General features: G+C 50.8%; 1 protein-coding gene across 16 annotated transcripts in view; it reads right to left on the bottom strand.

The window, feature by feature from the left end:
* Positions 1-16,534, bottom strand: part of Mbp (myelin basic protein) — a 110,656-nt gene that overhangs the window by 51,374 nt on the left and 42,748 nt on the right. For 14 of the 16 annotated variants that reach the window (NM_001025289.1, XM_087592117.1, XM_087592125.1 and 11 more), the window contains exon 3: positions 13,827-13,914. The exons of the other annotated variants lie outside the window; for them this stretch is intronic. In NM_001025289.1, the coding sequence (NP_001020460.1) occupies positions 13,827-13,914 (88 nt within the window). The remainder of the gene's footprint in view (positions 1-13,826; positions 13,915-16,534) is intronic. 16 annotated transcript variants of the gene reach the window in all.

The raw sequence follows: 16,534 nt of genomic DNA, 5'->3' as shown, positions 1-16,534 counted from the left end.
CCAAGCCCTCTTGCTGGGGAGACAAGCACATAAAACATAAAAGCAATTAAACTTCAACTTCGCTGTTTTGCTGCTTCAGATGACCATTTCAAGAAGCAGGGGAAACAAATCAGAACATAAAAAAGGAGGCTTATGGACGGGTGTGTACGACTCAGAGAACCATAGGCATTCTTAATACGTCATTCTAAATCTGCCAGGGACCGCATCCTTTGGACATCCAGTGAGCCATGCTACACAGTAAAGAGAGATCAGACATCTGCATCTTCAGAGATAAGCTCTGTCCCCAAACTGTGACTGTATTACATACATATCATCAATGGTCATTAACCAAAGGGCTAGAAATAGACTAGTGCTCTGCACTCTGGCCCCTGAGCAAGGCTGGGAAGAACCTGGCAGATGGACAGCTTCAGGGGAGTCAGATGCACTGTCCCCTTGCCTCCTCTTGCACTGCTACTCATGCTGCCCTCCATGCCTCCTGCACTGCTCCTCCCCATGCCTCCTGCAGTGCTCCCCATGCCTCCTGCAGTGCTCCCCATGCCTCCTGCAGTGCTCCCCTGCCTCCTGCACTGCTGCTCCCCATGCCTCCTGCACTGCTGCTCCCCATGCCTCCTGCACTGCTCCTCCCCATGCCTCCTGCAGTGTTCCCCATGCCTCCTGCAGTGCTCCCATACCCCCTGTTCTTTGACTTGGGTCCCTAGTGCACCTCTTCCTTGAAGCCCCTGAGAAGACAGAGAACACGTTTCCCGTTTCTGCTGCATCCTGCGGGGGTGGGGTGGGGGGGTGGGTTGCAGTTCTGAGCATTACTCAGAGACATAAAAACAGGAACATTGCTCCGGGAAGTGGTTAGCTTTATGATCGAGGAGGCAGAGGTGGGCAGGAAGTAAACTCTTGCTGACAGATGGTCCCTGTCTTGTGGGCACGATCATCTCCATTTTACTGATGGAACCGGGGGCTTCCGGGGTCTCTAGTAAAACGTTTGGTTTACATTTATGCAGTGGAGCCGGAATCTAACCCAGGAGAAAGATAACCTTAGTGCTGGTGGGGAGAGTGATGGCAGATGGAAACAAGCCTTCTAGAAGTATCTGTAGAATGAATGCGTTTTGTTTCAAAATAGTAACTTTCTCAGCATGCAGTGAAGATGGAGGCCGTGAGACGGTCTGCTCAATAGCTGCGTTCTCCTCCGCCTGCACCACTTCACTAGAAAAGGCTTCAGTGCTGTGTGCGCACCTGAATGCATGTCTGTATGAGACCGGGGGACAACCTTGGACATTCGTCCTTGGGTGTCATCTTCCATTTTTGGAAACAGAGTTTTTCGTTGGCCTAGAGGTCACCAGGCAGGTTGGACCCGGCAGTTGTCAAGCCCGAGGGATCCTCACGCCTTTCCCTTCCAGCACTAGGGCTGCAAGGCTGCACCATGAGTGCTCTGAACACCAAGCTGGGGGCCCTCGTGCTTGTGAGGTGCACGCTTTACCAATGAAGCCACCTTCCCAGACCCCAGTTTCAGTTTTATCCCACGTTCTTACACAATTAGTTGGAAGGCCCCTGAGGTGTTTTGAGAGAACAGAAAGGAAGACCGGCCTCCATGGTCTGAAAGGAATCCTCTGCCTCTTGGCAGACGTTCTGCTCGTATTTAAAGCAAAGGAAAGATGACTGCAAGTCCATCCTTAGAGGCCACCACTGTTAGCTCTGCTAGACGTGGGCCTCCAGGTAACTAGGAACCAGCTTACGCTCGCCAAGTGAGGTGTGCCCCCAACGCTCTGGAAAGCAGCTCTGTTTGATTTGGGGCCCAGGGTCGAGAGCACCATGGTCTTCAAAGAGGAAAAAACAAACAGCAAATATGACATGGTTTCTCTGAGCATCCACATTCACACCTCTGTTCATCTCCTGACTTCAAGAAGTTCCTGATCCAAACACATGACATGGAAAACACAGACTCCCTAGGCTGAGGGACAGAGACCCTCACGCCCTGACCCTCCACGATCCTGCTGTATAGAGAAACAGGAAAGAAGGCAAACATGCCACTGGCACAGCCCATCAATCCTGCTTACAGGAGAGCAGGCACATGGAGCGCCAGGAGTTTGAGGCTACCCTGGTCTACATAGTCACACACTGTCTCAGCAAAACAAAAGAGGAAGAAAGGAAGAGAAAAGGAGAAAGATTTGGGGGCCTTGAACATTGAAGATTATCAAAATTCTCATCGTAGATGTGAACTGCCCTGCCTGGCATGCTGAAGCCTAGGGCAGCTATGGTGTCCCCTCCACCGAGAAAGGGAAAACCTCTGAGGGTGACCAGAGGTCTGCACTGGACAGGAGAGTTGAGGAAGCATGAGTGTCAACTTGGCGCCAAATCCACACAGACATCTGTGTATGAGCCAAAGGCTGTTGCTGATGGTCCTTGGTGTCCAAGGTTTTTAAAAGGACCTGGGCCTGTGACCTTCAGTGTGGCTGGGTGGTTGGAGCTCCCTCACAGCTCTTCTGCGTGATGGTGGCTACGGTCAGGATGCTCACTGTGAATGCACTGGGGCTTTCTGCTCTCTACCGGCTCTTCCTTGGAGTCCACGGGCAGCTCCTGATCTCTATGTGATCTTGGATAGTTATATACAAACATACACACATTCACACGTGTGTGTGTGTGTATGTATGTATGTAAGCATGTGTGTGTATGTATGTGTGTGTATATGTGTGTATACATATGTGTATGTATATGTGTGTATATGTGAGTATACATGTGTATGTATGTGTGTGTATATGTGTGTATATGTGAGTATACATGTGTATGTATGTGTGTATGTATATGTGTGTATGTATGTGTATATGTATATGTGTGTATATGTATGCATGTGTGTATGCATGTGTGTATGCATGTGTGTATGCATGTGTGTGTATATATGCATGTGTGTATGTATGCATGTGTGTGTATGTGTGTGTGTGTCCCACTATCCCTGAAACAGTCGGGCAGACACCCTCTGTACCATTACTCCAGAGGAACAGCTGGATGACAGCTATGGCTAAATCCACATTCACTCTCTACCTCTTTTTCTTTCAGCCATATCCACAGAATGATAAAATGCAGAAGCTGGCCCACCAGCCAATGCCTTGGAAGACATGGCTACTTCTCCTAACTGTACTGAAAAATTCCAAGTCCTCTGCCATTAGCTACCCATGAACTACCAGAGGGAGGCACTATGGAGCCTCCTCCTCTCTGCCACGGTAGTGGCTGACCTTCCATGTGCCAGTACAGACAAGTGACATCCTGTTTACGGGCCCTGTGGGGACAGCCAGTGGGGCCAGAGGTGGACTGTATGTGGCAAGTGAGTTCACCAGAGTGAGAGTGTGAGGGCTGCACTGAGGAGGGAGCTGCACTCTCTTCAGGAAGAGATGATGTTGTCAAAATAGGATTTCCTTGGAGGGAAAAATGTTGTGAATTTATTTATTCATACGGTCATCTCAAAGATGCCCAGGGCAGTGCTTACCACTCTTATTCTGGGGAAACAGCAGATCAGGGAGGGGACACCTGCTGGGCTCGCCTACAAGGTGTTTGGATCTGAAGGAAGATTCCAGGAAAATGAATGGAACATGGAGGAGTGTCCTGCTCACTTCAACGAGTTCCGATGAAAAGTTTTAGCTAGAGGAAAGCCTTCAAAGAGATAATAAAAGACAAAATTCTCCAAAGCGAGGGAGAGAGGTGGAGTGCTTTCTTAGTTAAGTAAGTTTGTGAGCAGCAGTAACCATGAATAGCAGTGGTCTGCACAGGAGTCAGCCCACGGTCCATTCTGGTTCTCAAGTCCACACCTCTCAGCCAGTTGCCCAGGGTTCATTTGCTGACAGAGACACCAGCATCTGCATCCTGTCCTTGGCATCCACAATGGACGCTGTGGAAACTGCTGTCTAACAGTTGATCAAGCTCAGTGAACACTTAACTAGTCAACAGGAGATCACCTGCTGGGATGACCGAACAACCTGAGTAGTCTGTGGCAGTGGCTGCTCTTGAGGGGCCTCGTCCAGATATGTGTGAGTCAGGATGTGCCCTGGGTAGTGCCAAGCCTGACTTAGCCGCTAATCGGCTGGAGCTGTGTCCAGGGTCTGTGTCCAGGGCAGGAAGGTTGGACATAACAGTTACCAACAGCATGCCAAATAAGTGCCCAGTCACCCTCCTCGCAGGAGACATGAGAGTGTGTCAGGCTTTGGGGTGAAGAGGACAAAGAGTCTACCTTGGGAGAGGAGTAAGGGACATTTGCTGAGTCCCGGGACAGCAAGGCAAACATTTTCCACCTTGACTCTTTAGTTCTTACACGTGTAAGACATTGGCGCAAACGTGCCCCCGAGAGAAGAGACACCCATTCCCTTCAGGATCCTTCTGGGAAATCAAGGACATCCCGTTTTCCCACACGGTGCCTTGGTATAAGCCAAAGAGTGAACTGGAGAGATGTGACCTTCTTACAGGACACGCAAACTCCCAGGTCCAGTGACAAATTCAGACAAGGGTGAGACAGTGTCAAACAGTCCTGGTGAAGGACGAACTCAGGTGCTTCCCAATTAAGATCAGACCCAAGGCACTTAAAATACTCAAAGGGACCACGGTGCTCGGTACAAGATGTCTGGGATGGGCCCTGTGAGGGAAGAGCATTCCTGGGCCGCAGGCGCATGCGGCTCATGGCTCCCCAACTGGCCCCAGCCCATCACATCTGCTATTTGCGCTTGGGACACTGTATCCCTTTTGTTCTCGCTATCTGCTCCCTGTCCTATTGTGGCTCTGCTGACCCTAAGTGACTCGGGGCATTTCTAAGGTGGGGCTCTCTCTCTCAGGCTTTCTGAGCCCTTTAGGCACAGAACACAGTGGCTGCTCTGTGGGAGTCAGCCTGCACTGCCCTGGGCTCCCTGGGATTGTTACTCAGCCACTCCCTTCCTCTTCCTCCTACCTGGAATGGCACTGCTAGACACAGCTTCCACCTGGGGAATTTCAGTTCCCTGTGAGAAGCGCTTTAACGAATAGGGAAAAGGCGGCGTCCTTGGATAACTTCGCCTACAGTCTTTCCTGTTCTCCACATGAGCACCCACAATAGAGGCAGCTCAGCCTTGGTAGAGGAGTCCTACACACGCGCGCGCACGCGCGCACACACACACACACACACACACACACACACATACACACATGAGCGCACACACCCACAGGCACATGCCAAACGCACGTACCTGTGCATTGGTTTGCACTCACCATACATGTTCACACCACACACGCACACACAATAGCCTAGGCTCTAAGAGATACAGAATGAGGAACTGGGTGGATTTCAGAGAAGTACAGAGGCTGTGCGCAAGGGAGGAGATGTATGAGAGAGGAGGTGTCGGAGAGAAGAGGGGAGCAGAGAGCAGAGGGTAGAATTGGGCCATCCTACTGTGCTCTCAGCACTGAACAGGCATCATGGCACATGCCCTTCAAACCCCAGCACTCGGGAGGTACAGGCAGGACAATTTTGGGGAGCATGAGGCTAGCCTCATAGTAAATTCTAGGTCAGCCAGGGCCAGAGCTTCAGAGAAACCCTGTCTCAGAAAAGAGAGGAGGAGAGGAGAGAGGAAGCAGAGGAGAGGAGAGAAGATGCCCTGAAGCCCCAACCCTGCTTTGAGATTTAGTAGTGCACACACTGACAGTTGTTCTCCCTCCCAGAGGCTTATGATCTATCGGGCAGGGACCAAGCAACAAGTAAGAAACCGTGCCCACCAGGGGCAGTGCTCACATTCTGTGCCCCTATTCCTGGTGCCTCGTATGGAGGAGGGACTCCCTGATGCTTTTGGTCAGAGGACCAGGAAGGAAGTGATGTTACCACCTTGATCAGCAGTAGCACCTCCAGCTGAGTACCACCCCTCCCCTCTCTTCCCGGACACTCTCTGCTCTGCCCTCTGAGCTGGAACACAAAAGCAGCTGGGGTTCTGAGCCTCTAAGATTTAGGAGTTCTGACAGGTTGTGTCTCAGTTCAGGATGGGTCTCTGAGAAGGGACACTGAGCTGAGACTTGCGGGGGCTCCCCTTGTGGACGCTGGCGTTAAGGAGGAGGTTAGCCTGCTTGCACAGTGCCCTCTAGAGGTGCGCTTACACAAGTTCAGGCACCTAGACACTCAGGCCACTTCCCGTAGTGGAGCTGTAGTCAAAGTAGGCCTGGCTACTGTTTGAGCTGGAGTTGGATCGTGCAGAATGTAAGGGTTAAAAGGTCAGGGAGGGGTTTCTAAGGAGTGCCTGGTAGTGCAGACAATGTGCGACAGGAGGTCCCCTGAAAGCACAAGCCAGGAAAGTGTGAGGATGAGTTGAAAGATACAACAAGGACCCCAAGAAGTTAGAGGTGTCAAGAAAGACGTCGTATCTTCTGAGAAAAGGCACAGGCAGTAAGCCTGGGAGAGAGGCCAGGCGGGCTGCAAACAGCAAGGACTTAGGGGTGAGGATGCCTCAGGCCATTGGTCAGGTGGCTGCTGGGCATAGCCCTTTTCCTAATGGGAGTGTGCTTCCAACCTGGGAAACAGCCGTGAGGCTGGCACTGGGTGGATGGGTACAGGGGATGGATGCTGGAGCTTGCCTAAGGGATATCTGAGGCAGGATTCAGGAGGAACCACGCTCATCCATCACTTGCCCCGTGTGTTGCTCACAGCTCGACCAGGGCAGTGTCTATGCTGCTGGGGTTCCATGTTGCTTCAGGCTGACCCTTCCTCGCTGTTTCCTGGTGCTTCTTTTTGTAGTTGGGGGGTGGGGTGGGGGCGGATTTAGTTCAGCAGTTCAAGAGCAGAAGAACTATTATCATCTAAGGGATTAAACTGTGGGTGAGCCTTATATACAGCTGACGTCACTGAACTATGAAGCTCATGGGACGTTTTTAAAAGAAGGCTTAAAGAGTAACGTCTTAAAGTCACAAAGTCAAAGGCCTATAGGGTTTGAGCAGGCCACTCTCCCGAGACCCTGGAGATCTGGTACTGGGTGCCAGGCAAACACAGTTACACCAGAAGCCTGCAATTTCTGGGTCTTTTAACGATTCCAGAGGGGCTGGAGGTCTACATTCTCGAATTCGACCACTTAGGAGAGCGAGCGGTTCTCAAATGAGTATTAATCGGACCGTTGGAGCCGTATAAAACATCAGTGGCTAAACAGGTCAGAACACGAAATAGTCTGCCAGATAGCTGGAGTGCATCCTCTAACCCATCGATTAATTTAAATTCTTTAGTCTGTTAATTAGGTATACATATGTAAAGGAATGAAATAAATACAGCACGATATTTACTTTAGAAGTATGGGGGAAAATAAAGACGGAATGTCCTACATACAGAGGGTGCATTCCAAATCTTGGGAAGTGCTAGACAAGTCCACACCGACCCCAAGACTCCTGTTAGAAGTTGGTTAAAATAACGCATGACCAAGACCCCAGATAACAAGAGCCCAGAGTAGGGTAGGAGGCTGGAGGCCCACACACACGCACTCAAGAAAGACTTCCCACCTGTAAACCCATCTGTCCTCACTGGCGAGGCAGCTTACGCAGCTGAGTCAATGAGGATGGCATGGGGTGGGGCTGCTTTGGGGACACCTAGGGTTCCCTTGCAGGAATGGATGCTGAATGCGTAAAAAGAGCCCAGCTCTGTCAGCTGGAGACGGGACTTTCCTCCGCACCTCCTGTCCTGCTCTTTCAGCCAGAGCTTGTCTTCTCTTGGACCGGATACCTCCCTGTGGACACGCTAGTGGTCAGGGGCTTGGTCAAGGCACAGTCCCTTTCTTCCCATCTCTCTCTGCAAAGGCTTCCTGGCTTCTGGGCATCCTCCTGCTGAGGCGGCCTCTCAACAACACAAGGCTGTTCTGCTACTTGAAAAGCAACCACAACAGCGAAAACCACCTTTGCTTTCCACGTGTCAAATGTTTGTGTTAAAGTGTTCCCTTCCCTTCCTCTGTTGTTTCCTCCGACCCCTGACCCCTCCGACCCCTGACCCCTCTGACCCCTGACTCCTCAGGCCCCATCCTAGAATACGGCAAGCCCACCGGAAGTGCTCATGTACTGTATTTGATGGGAGCACCTGGTCTCAAGTCACTGAGCCGTATCCACAAGACTCAGAAGCTGCGTTCACAGCGTTTGTCATAGATGACATTTTTACTAGGACGTTCTGGGTGCAAGCGACTAATGAGGTACCAGCAGCAGCTGCTGTCTAGTTTTCCTCTAGCCCACGAGCCACGCAAGGTGGGCATGTATCCCCAGTTATGGGGACGGAGAACAGCAGACATGCTAACGAGCCAGCGGTGTGCCCAAACACGGCTGAGCTCTAGGTTTGCGAGGTGCTAGCTTGTAAGCAGGGCTCTTACTGCCTCTGCCTCCTGAGAATCAGGACTCCGGGTTTGTTCACCATGGCCAGGCTGCCTACCTGCTGTTTCACTGATGCCCGCGGTGTTGGGATGGAAGTGGGCACCTCTGACAGAAGGGGAACGGGAACAGTGTGAGGTGTAAGCCGGCAAGTGAACAAGACGATGACTCTGCTCTGAGGCCACTTTCCCTTGTCCTTTTCCTGGGGCCTACCACCCACCTCTAATTGGACAGGGGATGAGGGGGCTTCAGCTTCTGGGAGCACTGACTCCTTACCTCTGGGTTGTTCCTAGCATGGGAACCTGCATCCCTATGCTGCACCCCTCCAAGCCACACCCCTTCAAGTCCTGGCTCAGCAAGATCTAGCTTTGTCTGCCCAATTCTCTGTCTTTGGGTCAGATCAGGTCCGTTAGGAAAAGGCTGAGGCTTTGATAGAAGGTTATCCCAATAAATAAACCATGCGACATGTCAGTTTATGGCCCATGGCCACCATGTAACTGTCATCTCTAAAAAAAAAAAAAGTGAGCTGGAAAACTCTTAGAATTTGCTAAACGTGACTTTGCAACCTTTAAAGTAGCTGTGTAGGGCTGGAGAGATGGCTCAGTGGTTAAGAGCACTGACAGCTCTTCCAGAGGTCCTAAGTTCAATTCCCAGCAACCACATGGTGGCTCACAACCATCTGTAAAGAGATCTGATACCCTCTTCTGGCACACAGGTATACATGCAGATAAAGCAGTGATAAACTTAAAATAAAATAAATAAAATCTAAAGTGGCTGTGTAAACCTCTCTGTGATTGTGGGAACCGATATGGCTGTATGGTACACAGCAGTAAGCACGGCTCTCGGGAGGATGAAGCTGGAGGGTGTGATGAGTACTTGGTTAATCCTGGGCAACAGAGGAAGATCTCGCCTGAAAACCCAAATAATCAGGACTGCAAAGATGGCTCAGTGGTTAGGGGTTGCTCTTGTAAAGGACCTGAGGTTTGGTTCCCAGCATCCACACAGTGGCTCACAACCTCCCAGAAATGCAGTTCCAGGGGATGCTAGGTCCTCTTCTGACCTCCTCAGGCACCAGTCATGCATATGATGCGTGCGTGCGTGCGTGCGTACGATGTGCACGCATACACATACACACACACACAGAGGCAAATATCCATATGCATAAAATAAATAAAACTAAAAACATCAGCGGTTAGAGCACCGACTGTTCTTGCAGAGGTCCTGAGTTCAAATCCCAGCAACCACATGGTGGCCCACAACCATCTGTAATGGGATCAGATGCCCTCTTCTGGTGAGTCTGAAGACAGCCGCAGTGTACTCATATAATAAACAAACAAACAAACAAACAAACAAAAACAAATAAATCAGAAACCTAAAGAAAGAAAGAACTAAAAACGGGAGCTGACACAGCCACAGACTCCTGCGTGTGCACACGTGGACACTTTACCATTCACAGAGGCTCGGTCCTGCCCCCTCCTCACCTCTGAGGGGCCAAAGAAGCAGAAGTCAAAAATGACTCAGCTCTGCCACATCCCGTGTGACACAAGACATCTGACTTGCCATGCCGGTGGCCAGATCTCACACCCAAACCCCTCCACAGCAATCACGGCTGTCCTAGCTGATCTTATGTGATCTAGACCTCACGGTCTTTGGTAATCCATTGCTTCCCGTGTGCCCCCTCACTGTAGACTGACTCAAGCTGTGGGCCACAGAGACAAGCACGCAAACACTTCTGACGAATATGTTTTCCGGTGACACCGAACACAGGCAGGTCTGTCTCCAGCCCCTGCACCTCCTTGTAGCTTTCCGTAAGATCTGACCTCGCCTGTTGTGCATCTTTCTGACAGACACGTGAAACAGGACGGCAGCGGAAGGAAGGCGTGACCCCGCCATTCAGCCGTCCTTGCCTGCACCACCTGTCAAGCTTGGGCATCTCATGCACACTGAGCAGTGTCTCAGTCCCGGACTGTCTAGAAGGAACCAGTTGCTTCTGCAGAGCAGTGGTGCCCTCTTCTGGTGGGTGGTATCTATTACTAGAGTTGCTCAGCTCACAGTGGACCTGCCGGGGTGGGAGGGGGGGAGCAGCCCTGTTTTGAGAGCTTTATAGGAAGTGGGTGGGGTATGTTGCCTTCAAGTGACAGCATGGTATGTGGAGTGTGTGGGGTGTGTGGCTCAACGAAGTTTAAAAACCAGCCAGCTGAGAAATAGCCTGCTTCCTCAAAATGGGGTCAACAGGGTTCCCTAGGCTACGGTGCCCTGAAACATTTCCTTCTTCCTGCGTAGCCAGGCAACCAGGCCTGAGGTGTAACCGCAGCTCTGACAGAGGAAGAGGACGGAGAGACTAAACATGGTGCCTGCTGAGACACTCCCCTGAGACTGAAGCAACACTTCAGTGGCATTTTACCCAGTGAGGTTAAGGCCTCAAAGCTGCTTACTCGACTGGAAAAGGCGCCAAGGAAGAGGAAGTGAGTCTGGATTCGATTGACAGGCTTAGCTTGGGTCCTAGAGCCATCGGATGTAGCACTTGTGCCCAGTCAATATCCCCAATGGAAGTCATATCCCCCCTCCGACTCCATGATGCCCAATATCCTAGGGGTGTGTGCATCCTGTGAGGACCTGTTGGCTACAGCAGACAGTTCTCAGTGCTTCCTACATCCTTCCCCTGTTCTCTGACACAGGAACGAAACGATATCTGAGGGTTTAGAGACGACCACAGTGGGGCTGCAGCCCGCACCATGTTCGCAGAATGCGATGGATGTCAAGGGGGCTGGCTTTTCTGGAATGGAGCTCACCGCCTGGACAGTCAGAGAGGCCCTTGTGAGGTAGAGGGGGGCTGGATTCATGTGGAACTGCGTCTGAGACACTCTCAGTTTATACAGAATTCTCTGATGTGTTTCCTAGGATCTTCGGTCCATGATCAGGCTGGAGGGATGGCTCGGTTGGCCCCTGTCAACGTGAAGCCCTACAACCTGAGTTCAACCCCTGGGACCTACGTGTTAGAAAAGAGATTTAACTTCCAAAAATTGTCCTGACTTACACCACAGGGTGTGAATGCACTCGCACACACACGCACACGCGCGCACACACACACACACACACACACACACACACACACACAACCACCACCACCAACGACAACAACAGAACAGCAACAAAACCCAAAAAGCCCCAACCAAACTGAACCAAAGTAACAGAACAGAAAAGCCAGCCAGGGCCTTTCTGGAAAAAAACCCACAGAGTTTTCTCTTTTCATTTATCATCCTTCATCTTCAGCCTGGAACCCGTGTGTGTCCGGCTTCGGTAACTCACGGTGTCTTCGGTCTGTACCACTGAGGATTGGTGAGGAGTACTCACGCCCCAGCCTCCGTGACTCAGGGTTGAGTGAACCTAGGACATCTGCAAACAGCAGGTTCCTCACACACCCCTGGGCTCTGACTCAGCCAGGACCAGTATGGATGAGCTATGCATGCATGAGGGTGACTGGGATCCTTCTGCTTGTACCCTGCAAGAGCTGTGAGGCGCCTTCATGCCTCAGGTATGAGTATATCCGTGTCTTCTGCCTTGCTTTTCACTTCTACCAAGGTGTGAAGGTGGCCACTGTGGAGACAGCTTCGGGAATCAGAGTATTTATACTCAGAGGCCTTTGGTAGGGCATGGTTGATGTGTGCACACACATACACACATCTACACAATGTTGTGCAAGGGCTGCTATCACTGGAAAGCAATTCACTGGGACTTAGGACCACAGCTCTGTGGGAAAGCACTTACTTAAGCATGCGTTCAACTCCTGAGCTCAAACCATAACTAATACTAAAGGTGACACATGCTTAAAGAAAATGCAAACCGGGGCCTACGTATTTTGCCTTTTCTTTGGTGCCCCTGATATTCCTCTGTGTATATAGATGTGCATTACTTCTACGTACATACTTAGAGCACACAAGTAAAAGACCCGTCAAGAAGACTCCGAACCATTCTGAACAGGACAGGAGGACATTATGTTCTTGTGCCATGCCTTGCCCTCAATATCTTAAACTGTGCGCTTTGCTGTCAGGCAGCCACACTGCTGTGTTCTACTCTTCCCTCTGCGACTAAAAAACGAACACCCCACTTACCAAAGACAGGAATGACCTCCGGAAAAATCCCTGGAAATAGACACAGCCAAAGAAATCGGAGAGCCCCTCCCCCACTCTCCTGCCGCCCACTGTACTTCTAGCCCCCAGTCACGGTTTTCAGTCATTGGGGTCACATTGAACTTGATCTCAGGGTCACTGGGATCACATTGATCTCAGAGGCCTTTCAACCACAGATATTTGCTCAAGGACAAAGCACAGAAGAAAGACAGTTTGAAGAAACCAAGTTCGTAAGAACGAACAATAACGAAACAGCAGGGTAGATGGTGCTACCTAGCGGGGGGAAAGTATGAAGAAAGGCCTTTGCATAGGCAAGTTGGGGCTGGGGAGTGTGGCTATGGCCACTGGCTTTAAGTGACTGAAACCCAGGCTGCACGACCTGAGTCACGATCCCTGCAGTGGCAGGGCCTGGCCACTGTGTCCTCTTGGGACAGTGGGTTCTTACCACACAGTCTGGCTCTCAGTCACACTTTCCTTCTCCTATGTGGGAGACAAGGGACAGCAGTGCCCCTAGGGCTCTAGATAACCACAGTCCTCAAAAAAAGTCAGATGCACATGTTTGTCCCCTCTGAGAAATAGGAAGAAACAAAACCCGTGTGCAGGGCGGTGTGTCCCCATGAGGCAACAGAAGGGAGCGTTTCACAGACCACAGTTATTCCCAACAACAGCTGAGTCACTGTCTCCAGTCAGCCCAAGTACACAGGCTTTGGCAAGCTCGCTTTCCCATCTGCATGCTTTCGACTCTGGGGCCTGCTGATGTTCCCACAGCCTGGCTGAGAGGGAGACTGCGAGGTCCTTAGGGCTACAGGGAGCAAGGATGAACGCAAAGTGGGGCAGAGCCCTAGGTCACGTGGGGACGGTCTGCAGGAGCGCAGTGTTCACCACACCACTGCCCAGGTGTGTTTACAAAGGAAGACAGAGGTGGAGGCATCATCAGGGGTAGAACGCCTGGCTACACACGTGTGAGGTCATGAGTTTGGCTCCACAGAATCCACGTAAAACCAAGTGTAGCAGTGCACATCTGTACTTCCTGTGCTACGAGCGGGAGGTGGGTACTGCTCGCTGGAAGCTCAGAGATAAGTTAGCCTGGCGAACTCGATAATGAACAAGGTACTTTGTTTCATATAAGGCAGGAGGTGAAGACTCACTCACTCTCGAGCTGTCCTCTGACTTCCTCACAGGTACAGTGCCACATGCACACTTGTGTTTGCACATACACACAGGAAGACGGATCAAGAAGCAACAACAATAACAAATCCCCACAAAGCCATGGATGAGCCCAGGCCCTCGGAAATACAGCTCCCCCAGTGAGAATGCGTGGGCTCACAGTCCAAGTGGAGCGACAGGGGCTTTCCCCTCTCTGCGGCTACGTACCAAACACATCACTGTCTTCTGAGGCGGTCTGAGAAAGCTTGCCAACGCTTCTCTTTTTTTCAGCCTCTCCTCGGTGAATCTCACCATCCTGGAAAAAAAAAAACAACACACACCAACAAACACAGTCAGACACATTCAGATACATCTGGATACATTGTCTTCAAGTGGGGAAGCCGCTCAGCTCCGAGGGCTCCTTAGCTCTGCCTAAGAACTCAGATGTACTCCTCCACACAGATGAGATGCTTTCCCATGAAAGGGTGCCAGTGTCAGCCTGGACAGAATACAGTAGCCAGGCAATTCCTGCCCACAGACAGGTTGCCTGTCTGGTCACTCTTAGATTTCAAACGGCTTTCAGAGGCTGCCATGACATCAGACTGCATTTCTTTGAATTCTAACGAAGGCTGTTCAGAAGCCAATCAGGACACTGGGGGGCAATGTCTTGTTGTGGTAATAATTAATCTCGGTTAGGTCATTCAGTTCCCAGATAAAAGACACAAAGCCTTTATACATATGATGAGCCTTAAAAACACCAGCACTGAGCCCATATCCACCCTCTAAGCTCTCAGTGCCTACTTCCCCATCAGTACCTCTGAGATGTGACTTGTCATGTTCTGCCTGGCTGCTCTTCCTCTAGCCTTCATGGCCATATTTTCAAGACTCATCTACCCCAAGACGTCTCTCCTCTCTCCTTCTTCTCTCTCTTCTCCTGTGATTCTCCCTCCTACCTCTCCTGCCCCTCCAGGCTGTTGGCCTGTTTATTCGATAGTTTTAAATTAATAGTAAGTTTGCACAGCATCAGCTGGTGTGCGTGAGGATCTCTTCATTCCTGGGGAAACCAGATTTTTGTGGGAGGGTCAATATTTAGCATTACAATAAATAGTAAAAGACCAAATCTCAACTTTGTGTTCCTGTGAGGGAAGGAAGAGCCCACTGTGGGAGGGCTGGGCTGCCCCTCACGAGGTGCCTGGTACTCCTGGGGGACTCTATGTGGGAGGAAGGGAAAGTTCCTGCCTGCTCTTCCGGCGTTTGCTGAAAATAAGGCATTAGTACGAACTTATTTCACTTTGCGTGTGTATGCATGGGTGCACGTGCATGAGGGTAACATCCAGAGGACACCTTTGGGTGTCCTTCCCCAGGAAGCGTCTACCTCGCTCTCTGAGACAGGATCTCTTACTGGCTGGAAGCTTGCTGATTAAGCTAGCTTGGCTGGCCAGTGAGCCCTAGGCAACCACTATCCTACCTCTCTAGCACAGAGATTACAGGCAGTCACCACCATTACTTGCTTTTTTTTTTTTTTTTTTTTTTTTTAAATTATTTTGTGACAGAGTTTCACTCTACAGCTCTGGACGGGAACTTGCCAGGCAAGTCTTGAGCTTCCCACCACTGCCTCCCCCAAGTGTCAGATCCTAGAAGCACACCATCGTGTGTGGCTGTTGAGCTCGTTTGAGCTTAAATATTTAGTGTATAGTTAATTCACAAATGTGCCGCGAAGATAGCGTTCTGTTTCCTTATGTGCGTATAATCATCTCATTGGTTAATTTTTTTAATTTAATTTTATTTTTTTTAATTTTTTTTTTTTTTTTTTTTTTTTTTTGGAGCTGAGGACCAAACCCAGGGCCTTGTGCTTGCTAGGCAAGCACTCTCCCACTGAGATAAATCCCCAGCCCCCTCATTGGTTAATTTCAATGCATCATATTCCCAAACACATCAAATTCAGACCCAGCCTGGTGCTGGTGAAAGTCTAGGTTTTCTTTCCTTGCGTAGGGTCCGTGGGAGGTGGAAGGACGGGCAGCAATTGAGACAACAAGCCCTATGGTCAGAGCTAGGTGTATAATGACTTAGACATGTTCCCTTGGGCATGAACTTAACCTCTCTGCACCTCACTGTCCTTTTCTGTGAGGAGGAAAGATGCTCTGTCAGAGAAGATGGAATCGGGTGGATGCCTTCTGGGTTTACCAGCTCCGTGGTACCTGTGATGTTCTCAGCTTGGCTCCATGCCCTTTTCCCTTTGTGTAAGCCTGCGGGATGTCGTTGCCTGGCTGCCTTTGCTTGGGGTTCACTTCCCTTGCCCTAGCAGTGCTCTGTGAGGAATAAGCTGCATGCAAGGGGCCAGAATGCAGGTCCGAGAACAGCCCCCACCTCCAAAAGGCAGCACAACCCAGTCATCTGTGCACCCTTGCTTCAGAAGGCTTGGGCTGCTGTCTAGAGACGGAAGCAATGGGACTGCAGAGGCAGAGAAGGGCTCCAGGGTCCTTGGATGTCCCTGGTTGGGCTGTGTCAGAGTGATTGCAGGTAAAGCACCTGATATTTCCTGTCACTGGAACCTCTACCCTCCCCCTCGCCCCCACATACACACAGATCTCTTGGTAGCGGGAGACAAATTTGATGCCTGCCAAGAAGATGGGCTTGACGAATGTGTGGGATTTGGACGTGGAGTGTGCATGCACTCAGGGTGGCTGGTGGTCCACGGGTCTTGTGGCAGGATGCTAACATCCCACGGCAGACAGGTGGCTCATTTATGGAGGACCCAGCTGCAGCATCTGACTGGCCACGGATGGTGTTAGCATTTTGTCTAAGCTCCACCTCACAGTTACCTGGCAACAGTCAGGTGTCTAACTCACTGTAAAAGGGGCTACTTGACCCCTTCCTCTCTCTCTTGTTCTTGCCTTCCTGCTCTTACTCTGTCCCCTTGCCCCTTCCCTCCTCTC

The sequence above is a fragment of the Rattus norvegicus genome, chromosome 18 (assembly GCF_021556685.1).
Source record: "Rattus norvegicus strain SHRSP/BbbUtx chromosome 18, alternate assembly SHRSP_T2T, whole genome shotgun sequence".
NCBI classification, from domain to species: Eukaryota; Metazoa; Chordata; class Mammalia; order Rodentia; family Muridae; genus Rattus; species Rattus norvegicus.
The sequence above is the reverse complement of the archived record's forward strand: the minus strand, read 5'-3'. Positions and strand labels throughout refer to the sequence as shown.